The sequence below is a fragment of the Balaenoptera acutorostrata genome, chromosome 15 (assembly GCF_949987535.1).
Source record: "Balaenoptera acutorostrata chromosome 15, mBalAcu1.1, whole genome shotgun sequence".
Taxonomy (NCBI): domain Eukaryota; kingdom Metazoa; phylum Chordata; class Mammalia; order Artiodactyla; family Balaenopteridae; genus Balaenoptera; species Balaenoptera acutorostrata.
Genome location: NC_080078.1, coordinates 60,368,805 through 60,388,607, shown reverse-complemented (window position 1 = coordinate 60,388,607; position 19,803 = coordinate 60,368,805). Strand labels below are relative to the sequence as shown.

General features: G+C 43.3%; 1 protein-coding gene across 1 annotated transcript in view; it reads left to right on the top strand.

Annotated features, from left to right (window-relative positions):
• Positions 1-19,803, top strand: part of TGM3 (transglutaminase 3) — a 108,693-nt gene that overhangs the window by 75,774 nt on the left and 13,116 nt on the right. Inside the window, exons 6-11 of the mRNA XM_057529708.1 lie at positions 4,614-4,813; positions 5,158-5,400; positions 6,008-6,126; positions 7,520-7,648; positions 10,858-11,035; positions 11,139-11,274. Of these exons, the coding sequence (XP_057385691.1) occupies positions 4,614-4,813; positions 5,158-5,400; positions 6,008-6,126; positions 7,520-7,648; positions 10,858-11,035; positions 11,139-11,274 (1,005 nt within the window). The remainder of the gene's footprint in view (positions 1-4,613; positions 4,814-5,157; positions 5,401-6,007; positions 6,127-7,519; positions 7,649-10,857; positions 11,036-11,138; positions 11,275-19,803) is intronic.

Genomic DNA, 19,803 nt, shown 5'->3' with positions numbered 1-19,803 from the left:
TTTCTGGGCCCTCAAGTGTTGAGGAAAATGTTGTGAGGTGTGAGAGGTAGTGGAATGGGCACCGGGCTTGGGGTCAGGGAACTCTACTCTAGGCTAGCTCTGGCACCAGACAGCGATGTGATTTTGACACAGGCATTTAACCTCTCTGGCCCTGTTTCATCTGTTGGAAAACCAGCGGATTGGTCTAAACCAATTTTTAGGTCCTTTCCAGCAGGAAAATTCCAGATTCGATTCCATGATTCTGTGAAGAATGGCTTCTGAGCCACTGAAAGCACTGTCACAAAGTCCATGCATTTTAATGCCATAAGAGAGGCCCTTGGCTACCATTCAGAGCCTATTGACTCAGGTTACATACACTTCTAACAACACTGGTTTCACAAATTCTCAGACCACAGAGATTAGAAGCAGCAAATTAAAAGGGGACGGGATGAGCTGAAAAAGATAGACACCCTGACAGAATCCAGGGCCAACAATGTTCTCAATTCAACAAACACTGATCTCCTTCAAAAACGATAAAAAATGGTTTAAAAAAAAGGTTTGGCACTTAAGAGGAGTAAGCTGGCTCTGTGTTCACCCTGGCAGGCAGGCAGGTGTTCAGTGCCCGGCCACGCCAGTTAGCTGAGCTGCCACGGAATTGTGCACTGCTTTGGGACACTGGGCAAAAGCGTGTCCTCGCTTGCCACAGAGGTTACACACGATGCCCTTCCGGCAGTAAGAGCTCAGGTGTCCCTCCTCCCCGCACCTGAAGGGGTGCTCTGTGTACTGTTAACAGCAGTTGACACATAGGAGACTGATGACAGATGTGTCATGCTCTTCCTCACCCTCCAGCTCAGAGAAGCCTTGCATGTCCCACGAGCACCCATGAAGGAGCAAGACTCCTTCATGCCGGGGCTCATGCTGGGAGAGGCAGAGATGACCATCTCAGTCACCCCAGGACCTCACCTAGTGCGTGCAAAGTGCCCTTCGTCTCCTTTCGGTGTCTCTGCAGCCAAGGCACCCTGGAGCTCAGTCTTCTTCATCATTTTGCCTGCAGACAAGCCACTGTGTTCTGGCATGAAAGGGAGACATCTCTACTATTTTTTTGATAGTTAGAATCGTTTTATTTTTCAAGACTTAAGCAAACCTATGTAAACTGGCTGTGTGTACTTTTGCATGTTGATTCATCTTTTTTTCATACAAATCCTTTTTTAAGTTGAAGTGTAGTTGATTTACAATATTATATTAGTTTCATGTATATAACATAGTGATTCAATATTTTTATAGATTATACTCCACTTAAAGTTACTATAAAATGTTGGCTATATTTCCTGTGCTGTACAGTCTATCCTTGGAATGTATTCATTTTACACGTAGTACTTTGTACCTCTTAATCCCCTAACTCTTTCTTGTCCCCCCCACCTCCGACTGGTAACCATAGTTTGTTCCCTCTATCTGTAAATCTGTTTCTGTTTTGTTATATTCATTCGTTTCATTTTTTATTTTAGATTCCACATATAAGTGATAATATACAGTATTTGTCTTCTTCTATCTGACTTATTTCACTAAACATAATACCCTTCGGGTCCATCCATGTTGTTGCAAATGGCAGAATTTCATCCTTTTTTATGGCTGAGTAGTATTCTATTGTATATACATACCACATCTTCTTTATTTATTCATCTGTTGATGAACATTTAGGTTGCTTCCATATCTTTTTATTGTAAATAACGCTGCTGTGAATATTGGGGTTCATGTATCTTTTTGAGTTAGTATTTTTGTATTCTTTAAATATACACCCAAGAGTGGAATTGCTGGATCATATGGTAACTCTGTTTTTGGTTTTTGAGGAACCTCCGTACTGTTCTCCATAGTTGCTGCAACAATTTACATTCCAAACCAACAGTGTAGGAGGGTTCCCTTTCCTCCACGTCCTTGCCAACTCTTGTTACTTGTGGAGACGCCTCCGTTATTGGCACAAGTATAGCAAACAGTGCATAACCCTTGGCACAGCAAAGAAGGAGGTGGGCCTGTTGGAGGGAAGGCAGAAGCTGGCTATAGATGGGAATCCCTGCCACCCCTCTTTCCTAACCCCTGAGCTTGACTGAGGGCTGTCTGGGGACATAATTGCTGCTCTCAAAGAGTCCATGGTCAAGAATAATAAGCTTCTCCTGGGGAGAAGGCACATATCCTTTAGGGTTTGGGAACGGAGAAGAATCTCTGGGGAGGCTTGTGTGACCTCAGACCACACATTTCTACATCTTTTTTATTTATTTTTTTTTAACTTTGGGTTTATTTATTTATTTATGGCTGTGTTGGGTCTTCGTTTCTGTGCGAGGGCTTTCTCTAGTTGCGGCAAGTGGGGGCCACTCTTCATCGCGGTGCACGGGCCTCTCATTATCACGGCCTCTCTTGTTGTGGAGCACAGGCTCCAGAGGCGCAGGCTCAGTAATTGTGGCTCACGGGCCTAGTTGCTCCGCGGCATGTGGGATCTTCCCAGACCAGGGCTCAAACCCGTGCCCCCTGCATTGGCAGGCAGATTCTCAACCACTGCGCCACCAGGGAAGCCCAGACCACACATTTCTAAGAGCTCTTCTTTTTTCTGAAACGAGACAGTGAGTAAAGCTCTACCGAATCCCATGCACAGAAAGCAGTGAGCACAATTCATAAGAGGCAGGGGTTTAAAAGGTGGGGACATTGCCCTAAAGAGTCCTAGCTTTTAGCAAACCAGCTCTCTGCAAGTCATGTAGAGCTTGATGTTTGCCAGAGGGTGCCTGAGATCTGAGCTGTTGCCATTCAATGTCTACACACAGGAGCATTCATCTTCTTCTGTCCCACCTTCCCTCCCTTTGCCTTGCCCTTCATTCAATAGATATTTTTGATTGCATGTATGTTTTAGTTTCCCTGAGTAAGAAAAACTTAATTTATTCTTTCAATAACCATTTGTTCAATGAATGAATGAACAAGTGGACATTTGAATGAATGAATCTTTAGTACTCCAAGTGGAGGTGAGATCACCTCCTGAGCCCTGCTTCAGCAGCAGCCTTTGGCTCATCACCCCAGAGTCTGCGTCCCACTCAAGAGAGTGTCTCTTACGAGCCTCTGCCCATCTCCGGAGTTGCTTGGATGGGAGCCCCCAGCCCCAGGCCCACCCTGGAGCCACGCCCTCCCTGCCTCCCCTTTCTCCTCTGTGCAAAGCCTCTGCTCTAGCCAAATGAGACACCTGATCTCCTGGGCCTCTCTGCCTGTTGTCTGGAATGCACCTGACAAAATTCTCTCTTCCTTCAAGGCCCAGCATTTTCAATGAATTTTTTCTGATACCTATAACTGAAAGTGATTCTTACCTACAACTCCTAGACACCTTTTCTGGGGCATATTGGATTTACCTCATTCCACCATTCATTCTGACATGTTGTCTTATGCACTCCTGAAGCTCTTTGAGGACTCAAACCACTTTTCATACATGTTCACACCCCAACATTGTGCCTTACATAGTGTCCTATAAATAATGTGTATTCTCTATATGTTTTTGAACGAATACCCCATATACACCTTTCCTTATAGACTAAATTTAGAGCTCTAGTCATGATAGTCATTGCATGACATTAGTTTTATGTTTGTTTGTTCATTTATTCCCTCAGTTGTTTGTCTAACTGTCCTAATACAGTAGAGCAATGTGCTAGGCATCAGAATATAAAGTTCAAGAAGGCACATTCTGATGAACACAGACAGACACCTATAAACAAGAGTTGTGCCTGGTGCTGGGATGGGCTACCCCACTCCCATCATAGCCATGGCCACATCATAAAGACAGAGACCACTTTCATTTGCAGAAGAATGGTTGGTGAACATCTCAAATGTAACTCAAAGGAATTAAATATCTCAAAAGGTTTAAATAGGCTAAACTCCTCATATCTCCTGGAATCTTTCTTCTCTGAAACCCTTCTCAGCTTAGCTCCCTCACCTGCACAACCACCTGAGAAGTTTGGGGGTGGATTTTGAGGTGTTAGTCCTCAGGGTCTTATCCAGGGATCTCATGGCCTTAGACCACTCTTGCCAGTGAGCATTTGAAAGACCTTCCAGGCCAGTGATTGCCCAATCTCCAGCCTCGAAATGCTTGTCAGGGTTACACTATCCTCCTCAGCATCAGATGCCCAGGCCAACACCGAGGTGTTGCACATATAAAGTACAGATGACACAGCTAAACTTTTGCTGGGTGTTGGAGTGATAGAAGACACTTGGTATCTGGGAAGACACAAAGGAAAAAGCAAGGAAGCCAAACCAGGGTGGTGGATTCGAGAGAAGTAGCCTCCTCCCAGTTCTATGTGAGCCCCCATCCACAAAGGAAGGAGGATAAAGTGGACAGAATTGGTTACTCAGTTCTCCTGGCTGGTTGGGTGAAGCTACTTCTTTGAGGGCTGAGTGACAGTTGGCCAGGTGGAGAGGGAAGTGGGACTAGTGTGTGCAGAGCTTCAGCAGCCTGAAAAGGCAGATGGGAATAGGTTGTAAAGTGCTTGCTATGCTTGCATTTTAATGTGATTCTTTCTAGAAGATTCTTCCCCGGCGAGCCCTGTGCAAAAGCAGTCTCTTTGGTAACTTACACCTTTTCCCCCACACCACCATCCCTTGCCTCTGAGGATCTCAAGTCTTCTTTTCTGTCTTGCGGCTTTAGAACTCAAGAGTGTCAACTGGCAGACAACCGACAATGGGCAGGCACATCACACAGACAAGTTCTTCAGCCAGGAGCTTATCGTGCGGAGAGGCCAACTCTTCTACATGTCAGTGACCTTACACCGAAGTCTCAGCCATAGAGAAGTGACATTCACAGCTTCCACAGGTACCTGCTCCCTGCTCCCCCAGCCAACACACATCTGAGTAGACCTTGGGGCTGTGCATCCAAGGGATGGTGGTGGTGGTGGCCTCGGGCTTTAGCCCAGCTCTACCATTGACTTGGTGTGACCTTGAGCAAGTTTCTGCCTGTCTCTGAGTCTGAGGGTCACAGTCTTCACATCAAGAGGGATTTGGCCCACGTGGTCTCTCCAGCTGCTTCCAGCGCCATAACACAATGCTTCATTGTATGATGTCTCCCAAAGGGCCCCGGCAGTTATATTGGAATTTGGTTTCTCCCCACAGTCTGGCCAACACTACTTGGTTTCCATCGTCCTATGCCTTCTTTTACAGGGCCTTACCCCTCAGAGTCGACCAAGACAAAGGCTGTGTTTCCACTCTCCAACAAGATACGTGGCACTGGCTGGGGTGCACAACTTATGTACAACAAGAACAATGTTCTGAGCATCTCCATCCTCAGTCCTGCCAATGCACCCATAGGAAGGTACTCGCTGAGCATTCAGATCTCCTCCGAGGGCAATTACTCCACTCTGAAACTTGGAACATTCATACTGCTCTTTAACCCCTGGTTGCAAGGTAGGCACCTAGCCACACACACTCCCAGCCATCAGCTAAGCGATGCCCATGGAAAGGAGATGGGGGGAATGATTTTCATGGGCTCAGGTTTGATTAGGGAAAGTTTGTGGAATATGGAAACAACACAGAAGCTAGAAGTCAGAAGCCAAGGGTTTGAGTCCAGCTTTGCCATTTAACCAGCTTTGTGTGTCTGGCAGTCAATCTACCCTTCTAAGCATCAAATTCCTCACCATTAAATGGCCGTCCTGCTATTTCTGGAGCTATTGCAGGGATCTCATGAGCTTTTGAAAACTGTATAGTATGGTGTAATGACCACAGCACAATTCTGCAGCGTGGAGATAGCTTGTGCCTGAAGAAGCAAGTGTTTCATTCCCAGGGGTCTCATTTTCAGATTCTCAGGTCATCCCAGCTTCTTTTTCAAGCTCATAGTTCCCATAATGTGAGGTGGAAGCATTATAGCCCAAGGTTTCACTCCTCAGTGGAGGTTGGGTGAAGGGTTGCAGGTGGGGCTTGCTCCAGCCCCCAGGAGGGTACTCAGGACTGAGAGGAGGACTGGTCTCTACAGTCCTCTCTATAACCCCTAATATCTGCTTTTTGTGTCAAACAGCCGATAGTGTCTTTATGAGCAACCATGATGAGAGAGAGGAGTATGTTCAGGAAGATTCTGGCATCATCTTCATGGGAAGAGCAAGTTACATTAGCATGATTGGCTGGAACTATGGACAGGTAAAAAGATCATAAAGCCTGGTGGTAATGTCCCTATCATACCCAAGAAGCTCAGCCACTGGCCCCACAGATAGGCGGAAGTTCCCAAATCTGTCCATTCGCCTGCCTTCTGTTCATTCATCCATTCAGAAGGCATTTACTGATGACCTACTATGTGCCAGGTCCCAAGCTGCACACTATGGATACAGGAGATGGATAAGACATATTTCCTGTCTTTGGGGAGGTCACAATCTAGTGGGAAAAACAGACACATAACTAAATTGATGCAATGAAGTGTTATTGGTACCGTGATGCACAAATGAGGATAAGGCCCAGTAGAGACACTTGGGACAATAATGTAGTTTCTGCTATTCATTTTAGGTAAGAATGTGATGAAGCTTCCTTGGTGTGTGCATTCGACCTTTCAAAGGTCCTTCATTAGTATGACATCTGAGTCCACAGAGTTCCCAGGTTTGCTCAGCCTAAAAAACATCCAGGGATTCCCTCCACCTTTTCTTTTTTCCAGTAGACAAATGAAGACATTACAATGAAGTGCCTTGGGTGAAGTACCTTGCATGTCCAGCAGGGGGTGGACAGGTGCATTCTCTGCCATGTCCAGACCCCATTCTGTAGTCAGCCAGAGCACATCTGCCATATATTTTATATGTTGAGTTTTATATGTTGGGTTCTGTGTTAAATTTCATTCAAAAAAAAAAGTGGGGTGGGGTGGGTAATGGCATAAGGTGCACCCGGGGGTGGAAGGGAAGATATTTTGAAGGGCGAGATCTGGGTGAGCCTCTCTTAGAAAAGAACTTTTGATCAGAAACCTGAAGGAGGCAAAGGAGCCAGATAGATCTCTTGGGGAAGAGAGCTGGAGGTAGAAGGAACTGCACATGCAAAGACCCTAAGGCAAGAAAGAGCTTGGCCTTCTCCATTTGAGAAGCAATGACAAAAATAAGTCTTATTTTGTGAAAATGGCTTCAAATTCCAATTTAATGAGACATTTTATCTTTTTAATCAGTTCCCCCAAAGTCTGAGTAATATGCTCAAGATCAATGTCAGATCTAGATGGAAACTTTGAGATGAGCTCAGTCTGATCCCCTGTTATAAAGATGGACAAATTGAGGCCCAGACAGGCCAAGTGATTGCTCTCAAGTTCATAACAGCGAGGGAGTGCCATTAACTTTAGGGGCCTCAGTGCAAGGCCTTGTGTATAGCAAGAGCTCTGGATGAGTTTGCAGGGTTAAAGCCCAAGTTGGGTGGTTGTTCCTCAGATTCTCTCAGCTCAGGAGGCTGCAGAGTGGAAGGATCTGGGCAGAGCCCATGGTTCTTACCAGTGTAGCCCCCATGCCTTCAATAAGCCGATACTACTTGTCATTTCTTTCATCGTAACATATGGTCCCATTTTGAACAGTTTGAAGAAGGCATTCTGAACATTTGCCTCTCTCTGCTGGATAATAGTCTGAATTTTCGCCGTGACCCTGTTAATGATGTGGCCTGCAGAGACGACCCCCAGTATATTGGCCGGGTGCTGAGTGCAATGGTGAGTGATGCGAAAACCATAATAACTAGTTATTCCTGTATATCAAACCCAGCTATGGGTTAGGCACAACCACTTATAGCGTTGGTTGACATCTCACAAAATATAGTTGTGGCTGTTACCATCCCCATTTCGCACACATGGAGCCTCTACATTAAAGAACATTCCTGAGACACACAGTGAGTGAGTGGCAAAGGCAGAACTGGACCCAGGCTGCCTGGCTCCAAAGCCCTTTCCACTGTATTGCGAGGCCTTCCTCCAATGACGAAGGATTTGATCTTTGGGTGTCTGCCAGGACCAGGAGGAGGCAAAGCTGAGAATTTGCTCCATCCCTGGGGCTCCTGGGAAAGGGGGTAAGCTCCTGAGTGAGCCTGAAACGTTAACCTCCTTTGCTCCGACTCATCCCATCCTCAGCACAGAGGGCTCGAGTGCCAGCGGGGAGGGCAGAGGCCAACACAGTCATTGTCTTGACGGGGAAACTGATGCCAGGGCGCTGAAGTGACTCACTCACAGCCTCAGCCTGTGAGTCTGGCCAGAACAAGGCCTCCAACTGCCCGCACAGGGCCTCCTACACTTGCCCAGTACCCTCCACGTGAGAAACCTGTCCCCACCTCCCCAGACACATGCCCACGCGCACTCAGATGCACACATAAGCTGGATGCTGGAGGAATGCACTGCTCTGTAGTCAGTGTGCAGAGAGCACCTCCATCAGAAAGTATCCAAACAAGGGATAGCCTGCTCAAAAGTTACAAAGTAAAAAGCTAAAAGTCAGAGAGTTCTTGAACTTTAACCCTCTGAAACTAAATGATTACTCAGAAGTGTCTTTAACTTTTTTTTTTGATTAATGGACTAGGCATTTCAAGTCAATTTTGAGTTGGGAGAATATCCAAGCTAACAAGCTAGTTACACGGTTAGAAATTTGAATGACCTTCTGACTGCATGATAGATATCGGGGGTCATCAGACAGCACTTCTTAACCCAAACTTCGCAGGACAGCTGTGGGGAGGCCCAGGCAATGTGGAGGCGCTGAGGAAATGGTGGGAACCAAGGCAGCCAGGAAGAGTGCAGAGAGGGAGTGGGGCCTGGGCCAAACCTCGAAAACCAAGTGGCCCAGGAGGGGGTGGATTAAAGCCAACGCCAAGGTCGAGGGAAGCTGGATTCAGGCAATTTAGGAAGCTGAGCCTCCTCAGCTCAGGAGAGGGTAGGGGAGGCAGCTGGCTCCAGTAGTTGCTGACTCACCCCTGCCCTCCAGACAAACCACTTGATCTCAGAGCTGGGTGCCTCAGCGATACCTCCCCACTCTCTCTCCAGCCCTCCTGGTTGGGCTGGGCCACGAGCTAATTATGGCCTGTGTGGGGCTTTGAAACCTCGGCTTTCAGTCAGAGATGACCCTGCTGATTACCTCTTTGGAGGCTGGTGCACCTGTGACTCAGGAGATGGGGATGGGCCACGCAGTCTTCCATCTTGAAGGAGCCCCATCTGGCCCCATCCTGCTATTCCAGCCCAGATCGTCCTGGAGGGGGTGTGGAGCTCACCCACCACATGGAGGGGCTGTGGAAGGCTGGGTCAGCCTGTCCTGGGCAAGGATCCTTCCGTTTCCAGACTGTTCATCCTCATAGGCCTTGCCCTTGTGGCCCCCACAGAGAGAGGGAGCCATTCTCATTGTAAGGTTGGGATAAATGCTAGTCAAAGTTTCATAAACTCTGAAAACTTGGCCGCTGGAAGACAGCTGAGGGAGTACTTGTTTCTAACGTTCCCTGTGTTGGAAGGTGAAGAATGAAGGCCCAGAGAGGTGAATCGACTCGCCCGCAAGCAGTCACCCAGCTGACAAGCAGCCAGGCTGGGCTTGCAACTCGGGTTTCTTCTTCCTCTTTTTTTTAAAATTTTTTACTGGAGTAGGGTTGCTTTACAATGTTATGTTAGTTTCTGCTGTACAGCAAAGTGAATCAGTTATACGTATACATATATCCTCTCTTTTTTAGATTTCCTTCCCATTTAGGTCACCACAGAGCATTGAGTAGAGCTCCCTGTGCTATACAGTAGGTTCTCATTAGTTATCTATTTTATTTTACTTTATTTAAAAAAATTTTTTTAATTGGGGTATAGTTGTTTTATAGTGTTGTGTTAGTTTCTACTGTACAGCAAAATGGAGTTCCCTATGCTATACAGCAGTTTCTTATTAGTTATCTGTTTTATACATAGTAGTGTATATATGTCAATCCCAATCTCCCAATTCATCCCACCACCCCCTTCCCCCCCTTGGTAACCATACATTTGTTCTCTACATCTGTGTCTCTATTTCTGCTTTGCAAATAAGTTCATCTGTACCATTTTTCTAGATTGCACATATAAGCGATAATATACGATATTTGTTTCTCTCTCAGGTTTCTCCTTTTTTCATTCTCTTTTAACTTTTTATCATGGAAAAGTTCAGACTTTCACAAAAGTAGAGGAAAAAGTAAAATGAACTCTTACGTACCCATCACTGGCTTCAGCCATTACCCACTCAAGGCCAGTCTTGTTTCATCTCTGTCCCTTCCTCCACAGATTGTTTGATAAATCCCAGACATTATAACATTTCATCCCTAAATATTTCAATATGAGTCTATAAAAGACTCAGACTAAGAAACTCAGATCTTTTGATTGCTAGTCCAGTGCTCTTTTCATACTGCATCGTGGTTGTGTTACTTATACAAGGATCATGCCTTAAGTTGAGGGAATGAATAAATGAATGAATGAATGAATGAAAAGCAACAGTCCATCTTTATTCTTTCCAAGAAGAAGTTAGTTGCTAAAGTTCTAAAATGATCTTTTTAGAAGACCAGGACACCAAAAGAGAGCTTCAAACCATGGGCTTCCAAGTCAGGCAGCAGCAGCACCCCATGAGTTCTGGCCAGAAATTGCCAGCAGGCTGATTTTCTGCCCCTCCCTCGCCACTGACAAGCCACGGAGCCTCAGTTTTCCCTGTGAGCTGCGAATGATATGTGAATTAGGGGCAAACATGGCCTGTTAAGAAAAGCACTTTTAAATTCATATACCGCTTGATACCCTTAGGGGGATCATTATCACAATTATCATCCAAATCACCCAGAAAGACAGAAAATCCACTTGAAGGAGGCTCCCTGGCTTCCTTCCTTGTCTCCTTATCTTGTCCCCTGAACTCTGCATGTCACTCTCTGTGCTGATTTCTTTGGGGTTTTTTTCCTGCCCAGATCAATAACAATGATGACTATGGTGTGATTGCTGGGAACTGGAGTGGTAACTACACAGGTGGCCAGCACCCAAGGCACTGGAATGGCAGCGTGGAGATCCTCAAGAAGTGGCAAATTTCTGGCTTCAGGCCAGTCCGATACGGCCAGTGCTGGGTCTTCGCTGGGACCCTCAACACAGGTATTCTGGGTGTGATGTGCCTTTCCTCGGTGGGCAGCAGTGGGGTACCCCAAGGTACCATCTCCACTGCACCCCGAGTCCTCAGACTGCCCTTGACTTGCAGCGCTGCGGTGTTTGGGGATTCCCTCCCGAGTTATCACCAACTTCAGCTCAGCTCATGACACAGACCAAAACCTCAGCGTGGACGTGTACTATGACCCCAGAGGATGGCCCATGGACAAAGGCAGTGACAGCATATGGTGAGTGTCTGGCCCTTTCTGAGCACCACATCTGAGCAGCTTCTCCCCAGCTCTCCCCAGCTCCTGGGACCCAGCTCCAAACAGGAGTTGGGAGGCAAGTACCATGTCAACATATGGTTTAGAGTGGAAATGCTATCACGTCTTGGCCTTTTGGCTAAGATCAAGTGTAAAATGAAAATGCTGAATCTAGCAAGAATCTAGCAAGACCCGAAACAGCTCTTCTCAGAGTTCTGAAAGTTCTGATGGTCTACTTTATCTCGCCGCCAGATGAAGGCTGTTATACCAGTGAAAGATATGATTCCTGGGCTCTTCCCTGAATTTGTAGTGCCCACTAGACCCTATGCTACTTTAGAAGATAAACACTGAAACTATTGATTTTCTAGTAATAAATATAGATTTATGTCACTTCAGGCAACCCATATGACTTTTGGGTTTTCTTAGAGAAAAGCGACACATTTTCTCTTATGCATATATACTTTCTGTGTATCTTGGTTGATAGAACAAAATGTTAGCTTATTCTGGATTCCAACTGAAAAAAAAGAAGCTTTATATGTAACTGGGCATATATATTTCTAACCATAAATATGCTATGTGCACACGTATCTATCCACACACATATGTATGTAATATATAATAGATGCCAACTGGAAGTAAGTTATCTAAAACTTATAGACATATATTCATAACTTTGTATAGCTGCATATATACATAAAATAGGTATTGTTACAGCTATTTAGGATTATACCATATGCCAAGTTATTACCAGATGGCAACTGAAAATAATTATGTCTATATCTGTATATACACACAGATATCTATGTGTCTATTTATATAAAGTACTACATGCATGTCAATAATCCATTGTTTGAATCCATTTCAAAGGCTATACACACACATGATCCCTCACATGCATATACTTGTCTAGATAACCTGATAACAGATGCCATCTTATTTCCAGATGTTCAATTCTGAAATGGTCTATAAAAAAATTCTTTATTATTTATTATTCCCAGAATAAGTAGATCCAACTTTACTGAAATGTACTCAGGGTAACTAATAAAGTCAAAGGAATATTAAAATTAACAGAAAAAGTTTTTAAAACAAATAAACAACACCCCACACCAATAATGGCACTGAGTAGTGTAAGCATCCCCTCCCCTCTGAAGGGAGGGAGGAGTATGAATTCACTCAAGGTCACATGGATTCTAGGGTTTAATGGGGAAGAGAAAGCTTATTTCAGATGTGCTTTCTTAATCTGCCCATACACAACGTTTCCCTCTAGTGGCACGGCTACTTACAGAGAGGTTTTTTTCCCCAGCTTCTCATAAATGAAGGTCTTTTCTTCTCCCTGTTTTTTTCTTTTGTTACTGTGTCCAAAATCCCACTGTAACCTGTTCTGATCCTTGGGGCAATGCCATACCTGACTTTGGTTTCCTTCACAAAAGGAGATGCTTGGTTCAACAAATGACTGATTTGGGGAAGGGGAGGTCCCCTTTGGCGTAACCCTTCTGTGATCAGTCTGCACACTAGCAACTGCAGAGAGACCAGAATGCTTAAGGCTCAGTCCCTCCACTGAGAGCACATCTGGTGCTGCTAGGAGATAAGGAGTGGGGAGGCCATGAGTAGAAGCTATTTAGCAACGTGGGATGGCGTGGGGTATGCCAGGTGCATGATTCAGACAGTAAGCACTGTGGGAATTCAGGGAGGGAGCCATCAAGGAAGACTTCCTGGGAACAGGAAGGTGGGGCCTTTAAGCTGAATTTGTAATTAGCCCTGAGATCCCTTGGTTCCTGGTTCATGCTACCACTCCACATTAGCTTCATAATTCATTCCAAATATAATCACCTTGGGGCAAGTCTGGGCCTGTGGAGACATTCCAGGGTGTCTCCACTGTCATTTCTGTTGACCTCATTGCAGGGTGTTGGGCCCTAAAGCTGTGATTTTTCCTGGGAGTCTCATCCCCCCTCATCAGAACCCTCCTCAGAAAGCAGTGAGAGCTGTGAGTCCCTCCCCATCCTCCTCCCTACCAGCTGTGGGTGGGGAACCAGCACTGGGTGGTGTGCGGACAGGGAGTCCTGAACCCTAGTTCCAGCCCCACTACCATCTGGCTCTAGAACTTGTGAAAGCCACTTCATGTTTCTGGTCCCCAATTTCCCCAGCAGTGAAATATAAAGGTTGGCCTGAAACTAGATGTTCACTTAAGTCTCTTTAACTTTTTATTCTCTGAAGCTTCAGCTTGCCCCACTTTTTATGTAAGAGCTACCCCTCCCAAGGGAGCTATCGCATCCCTTCAACATGGTTCCCACCAGGGGGTAGTGGGGGAGCTATCCCACGAGTCATTTTCTGCATAGAGTGGAATTACTAACCTATTATTAAAAGGACAGTTTGGGTTTGAACAGAAATCCTTCCAACTGAATCTTTGTATGTTGCAAATGTTAAAAGATTTTAGAACCTTGTCCAGATTTGCTTAAAGTAATAGAATGTAAGGATCAAGTGAGGTTAAGCATCTGAAAGTGCTTAATAATAATAACAGCAGCAACTAATAATTTGCTGAGCAATTGTTGTGTTCCAGGTAATGTTCTGAGTGCTTGCATGTACTCTTCAGAAACAATGAAGTAGGTACTATTATGAACACCCCATTTTACAGCTGAGGGACCTGAGACACAGAGTCATTCACCCAAGGGCAGGTAACTAGAAAATGGTGGAGCTGGGATTTGAACCCAAACTATGAAGCACCAGAGAGATGCCAAAGAATGGTATCACTATTCCTGACTGATGTTTGAGGATTCTGACCACTTACTTTGAGATTTTCCAGAAAAGGAGTGGCTGGACACCAACCAGGTGGCAAAGCTGGGTTCTTAGTTTCACACTTAGGCAGCAAATGCAACTTTTCTATGATACTAGATGCTGTCTCAGGAGCTCAGTGGGGAGAAACAACTTGCCCAAAGTCAAACTGAAATAGCATCCAAGTTGGAGGTGGACCTAGGTGTCTGTCAACAGGACTCTCCCCAGTCAAAGAACATTAGAGCTGGAAGGGATCTTAGAGAGAGACCTACTCATTCCATAAATGAGAAAACAGAGGCCCAGGGAGAAGCACCGGTAAACAGCTGGAGACATTCAGATGCTCTAAATAAGTGTTTAACTTTACATAAATTCCTTAACTTTTCTGTACCTCAGTTTCCCATCTGTAAAATGAAGGGCTAGGGCGGGGACCTCAACAATTTCTTCTAGATCTTTCTTTGAATCACATTACAGCATCCAGTGGGGTCCATTTTCTTCTAAGCCATTCTGCTCATGACAGTGGTTGGACTTAAAAGGCACAAGGCTCTGGAGTTTTCACTTCTTCGGAGTCAGGACACTCTGGGGGAAGCTTCTGTGATATGGTTCCCTTCTACGTCACTGTAAAGGAGGTTTCTGAGACCTGCAACCAAATGATTTGGAACAGTTCGGCCAAGGTTATCTTTATCTTGACATTTCTGGCTCGTTTTCTTATTTCATTCAACTTGATTCCCTGGTTTCTCGAGTCACAGACTTGACTCTATTTGTAGCCTTTTGTAGAGCTCCGAGGTGGAAGGCAGATGGAGATTTCCCAGCCCTGTGGTCAGGGAGGTGGAGTCGGTCAGTTCTGGAGAAGAACTGTCAGAACCCATACCCCCCACTCAAGCCCTGGCTCCTAATGCATCTCTCCATGGCCACCAGCCTCCACTAATACTTAGCTAGTCCCCAACGTACCTGGAGCAGCTTGCTCAGACCCACAGCAAGGAAACCAAGGCTGCAAGAGTGTCCAGGTTCCAGAACAACTCAATTCAGTGAGCATGAGGTAAGTACTGCATGCCAGACCCTGCACTGGGCACAGGGCACCAAGAGGAGTGAGATACAGGAATCTCGCTAGAGGAGTTCCTAGCTGCATGAGAAGCTGGGTGATTACGGAGCAGATGTCAAATAACTGAATCATGCAAGATGCAGAGATAGCACAGAGGTAAGGTTGGCACCCTCTGAGTATGTTAGGAAAAGATTTTCTGAAGGAGGTGGTATCTGAACTGCATTTGGAAGGACAAATAGGCAGAATAGGTAGGGATTTGGGTCACTTTCTAGAGAGGGTCTCCTGACCCCATGAATTCAGAGGTAAGCATAACTCAGTTGCTGTCTCTAGGGGCAGTGGTTTATAAACTTCAAAGGTCGCATTAGAACTGATTTGAGTGGAGGGAGCTGGGAGGGGCGGGAATCTGCATCTTTTTAAATAAATGCCTCAGTCTGTCCCTTTCTTAAACTCCTACTCCTGAAACACTCGAGACAGGAGCAGAGTCCAAGGTTGGGAGGTGGGAAAGAACGTGGCACACAACCAGAAACAAACCTGATGGTGCATTTGAAAGGCACATACATCCCAAGTAACTGTGAGCAAAGTGCTGGCTTTCAAATGATGGAGGGACCAGGATGAACTTGTTATCTGCTTTGTCTTAAATTCCTGCCTTGCATTTAAGTATTCAAACATAGCTACTTACCAATCTATGTTAACCAACCCGCCCTTATCTAGAGCTCTCTGCCAGGAATGAGATGAATGTGAAACGTGATGTTCTCCCTGTTTCCTCATCCTCTCTTTCTCCTTTCACCCTTCTAGGGTCATCTTCCCACACTCCTGCTTTCTCCTGGGTGAATTCTAACCGATCTTAAGGACCTATTCAAAAAGGCATTTTGTGGGGCTGCCTGGAGATAGTTTTTATGATGACTTTTTTTTCACAATTATAGGAAATCTCAGAAATATGTAAAGAAGTAAAAATCATCTGTAATCCTATTGTTCACATATTTTAAATATTTGATAGTTTTCTATCCAATCTTTTCTTTATTCGTTGTTGTTTTTATAGAATTGGGATCATACATTTTACAAAGGCATGGGTAAAAGACGGAGCATATGATAGACACATCCTACTTTTCCCCACACCTGGAAACCAACTACTTCATAGTCTTAAATCATGTGTTTTTGACTAAACATGATATTATGAACATTTTCACAATGTCATTAAATAATCTTCAAAAAATAAGATTTTAAAAGTATCATATTCCATTGAATGGTTAAACCACTATCTTTTTTCCTGCTATAAACGATCTCCTATTCCCTATGTTACCTATCCCCTTTTTTTCCTACTGTAAATAACACAGTAACAAGCATTGTTATATGTAAATCTTGAGCACGTCTGTGATTAGTCCCTTAAGAAAGATTCCTAGTAATGGTATATCCTGGGTTAAAGGGAATGGACATTTTAAAAGCATCTAGTGCTGTAGCCTTCCAGAAATTTTGTAATGATCTATGTTTCTTTACAGTAGTGAGAGTATGTGCTCTTCCCACTCATATCATTGGTTGGTATTATTTATCATTATCTGTTTGTTTACCCCTTATGACCTTATTCCTTCTGTCTTGTTTTGGAGCTGACTTTTTAGCTCTCCCCTTGTTCTCTGAAGGATGTAGCAGGGTCACAGTGCACCTGATAAGTACTTAGGGAACACTTCTAACTCCTTCTGACAACTGTATAGTGTAGAACTCCCAGTGTGGTCCCCATAGGAAGTCTTGCAGGTTTCATTTTACAACATGCAAAACAAAAACAATCTTTTCCTGATTATAAAACAATAAAAAAATAAATTAGTGAGAGTAATAGTAATATAGCTACCCAAAGAAAAACACTAACAACATTTTGAGATAGATCCTTCCAGACATTTCATTCTGTTTATGTGCATTGAGTGTTAATTACCCAAATGGGACCAAGTTAACAGTCTATTTTATAATTTTTAATATCTTTCTTGTCAATAAATTAAAATTTAGAGGGACAGTATAGTTTAGTAGTTAAAAGCATGGACCCTGCAGCCCTCTGCCTATGTTAAAATCCCACTCTGCCTATTTACTCACTTTGAGACCTTGAACAAGTCACTTAACTTCTTCTCTGTGCCTCAGTTTCTAGAACTGTCAAAAGGAGATAATAATTATTCCTATTTTATATGAGCATTGTGAAGATTAAATGAGTTAATATATAAGACAGTTAAAAAACTTAATAATTTTCTGTGTTGACACAACTGTATTAGCTATTAGTGTTTATATAATATACATATTTTTAAATATCTATTTTGTAATTATAGAATTACAGAAGTAATAAGTAATTTTCATTATAGAATATGAAAACATTACAGAAATAAATAACGTACAACTTAGTTCATATGCACCAAAATCTGTCCATGAGCACAATATATACACCAAACCATTATTTAAACTGTGGTTATCTAAGATAATAGAATTATGGGGGACTAACTTTCACTGCTTTTTTTTTTTTTTTTTTTACTGCTTGTTTAATGTATAATTTTCTAAATCAAAATAGTTTCATCATATTAGTATATATTTTTATAAGCTTATACATATACATATACACACTATTTTATAATTTGTTTTTCTTACTTGGTCATACAATTTAGACATCTTCCATGTCAGTGCTAGATTGATTTTCCTCATTCTTTTGGACCACTGCACGATATTCTCCTGCACGGCTGTGCCACAATTTATCTGACCAATTCCTTATTGATAAATTTTTCCTCCATTATTTTTGCTATTACAAATAATGCTTCAGTGAACATCTTTCCATGTACATCTACGTGCACTAATGTGAGGGTTTTTATAGGAGAAATTCCTAGAAGTGGAACTACTGGCTCAGTGAGTATATAGATTTTTAAAGGTATTTCAAACTCATTGCCAAATTGCCCTTCACAAATGTCATACCAATTTAAACTCCCACCAGCAGTGTATAACACTGCTTGTTTTCCCACACAATGATGAGTATCACACAACAATGTGTATCATCCTATGCTTTCATCTTTGTCAGTCTAATAAGTGTAATGGTATTTCTTTGTCATTTTAATTTTCCTTTAATGGTGGTGAAGTTAAAACTATTTTCATATGTTCAGTGATCATTTGTATTGCTTATGAAAATTGCCTGCTCATTGTCGATTATTGGCATGTTTGACTTCCTTTTTTGTGTCTTTTTTTTTTAACATCTTTATTGGAGTATAATTGCTTTACAATGGTGTCTTAGTTTCTGCTTTATAACAAAGTGAATCAACTATACATGTACATATATCCCCATATCTCCTCCCTCTTGTGTCTCCCTCCCACCCTCCCTATCCCACCCCTCCAGGTGGTCTTTTGTGTCTTATTGATTTGTAAGTACTTTATAATATTCATTATAGTAAATCTCTGTCTAGTATACATGTTGCGTATATTTTCCCTGTTTAATTGATTTTTTTTCAACCTTTTTTTCTCTCTTCTTCAAATTGGATAATTTCTACTGATCTGTCTTCAAGTTTACTGACTCTTTCCTCTGTTTTCTCTATTCTGCTAGTAAGCCATCCATTGAATTATTTAATTTCAGATGTTGGTTTTTTTCCCAGTTAAAATTTTCCATTTGCTTCTTTTTTCATATTTTCTATTTTGCTGCTAAGAGGCCCCCTCTTTTCATTTGTTATGATCATATTTTCCTTTATTACACTGAGAATAGTTATCATAACAGCTTTAAAGTCTTTATCCAATAATTCCAACATCTGGATTATCTAAGGGTTAGTCCCTGTTGATTGTCTTTTATCTTGAGGACAAGCTACATTTTTCTGGTTCTTTGTATGTCGACTAATTTTGGATTGTATCCTGGACATTGGCTTCTTCTTGATTCTACATTTTATCTTAGCAGTATACCTGAGGTAGACTCAAACTGCAAATTCTATCTCAATTATGGTGGGCAGCAGCCCAAGTTTCAGTTCATTTTTTAAATTTTTAGCTGGACTACTTGTAGTTTGCCTCATATATGCCTAGCTCAGAGGTCACCCAGAAGCTTAGGCAGAGTTTATATACAAATCTGGGTCCCCCTTTCTGATTCTTTCCTTTCCAAGACTTCCCCTTCCCTCTCTAGCAACCCTGGTTAACCCAGGCTCAGTTTCTTATCTCCCCAGGTCAGAAAGATGTAGGCTGTCTGTTGGAGTTTTTACTGCCTGCACTTTACCTCAACTGCAGCCTGTCCTTAGGGGCAAGGGCACCAAAGTACAACTTGCCCCATGCTGGCCCCTTCCTAAAAGTTTTGGCACCCTCCCAAAATCCTCCTGCTTTGTTTACTCTTAGATAGCTGTCTTTTGTATTTTTTCCCCCAGTTCATTGTTTTCTGCAGTAAGGACTGTCTATTATGAGCTTATTCCCATGCTGGAAACAGAACTATAGTTTGTTTCTTTGTTTATTTGGTATATGCAAGTTTAATATTTTTACCTAGTCACACTTATCATTCAGAAGTTGGTTCTCTGCTTAAAACTATCTTCTCCAACTCATGAGTATAACAAAATTTTTTTTCAAGTTGGATAGAACTTGAATTTATGTCAGACTTACTTACATTTTCTTCTAAGTTGGACCCAAAACTGCCAAGCCAATGTTTATGTAGTTGCTGTGGGATTGGAGAGGGGGAGAGTAGAGGGCAGAATCAAGAATGCATAAAGCTTCGGCTAACTGGTTATACC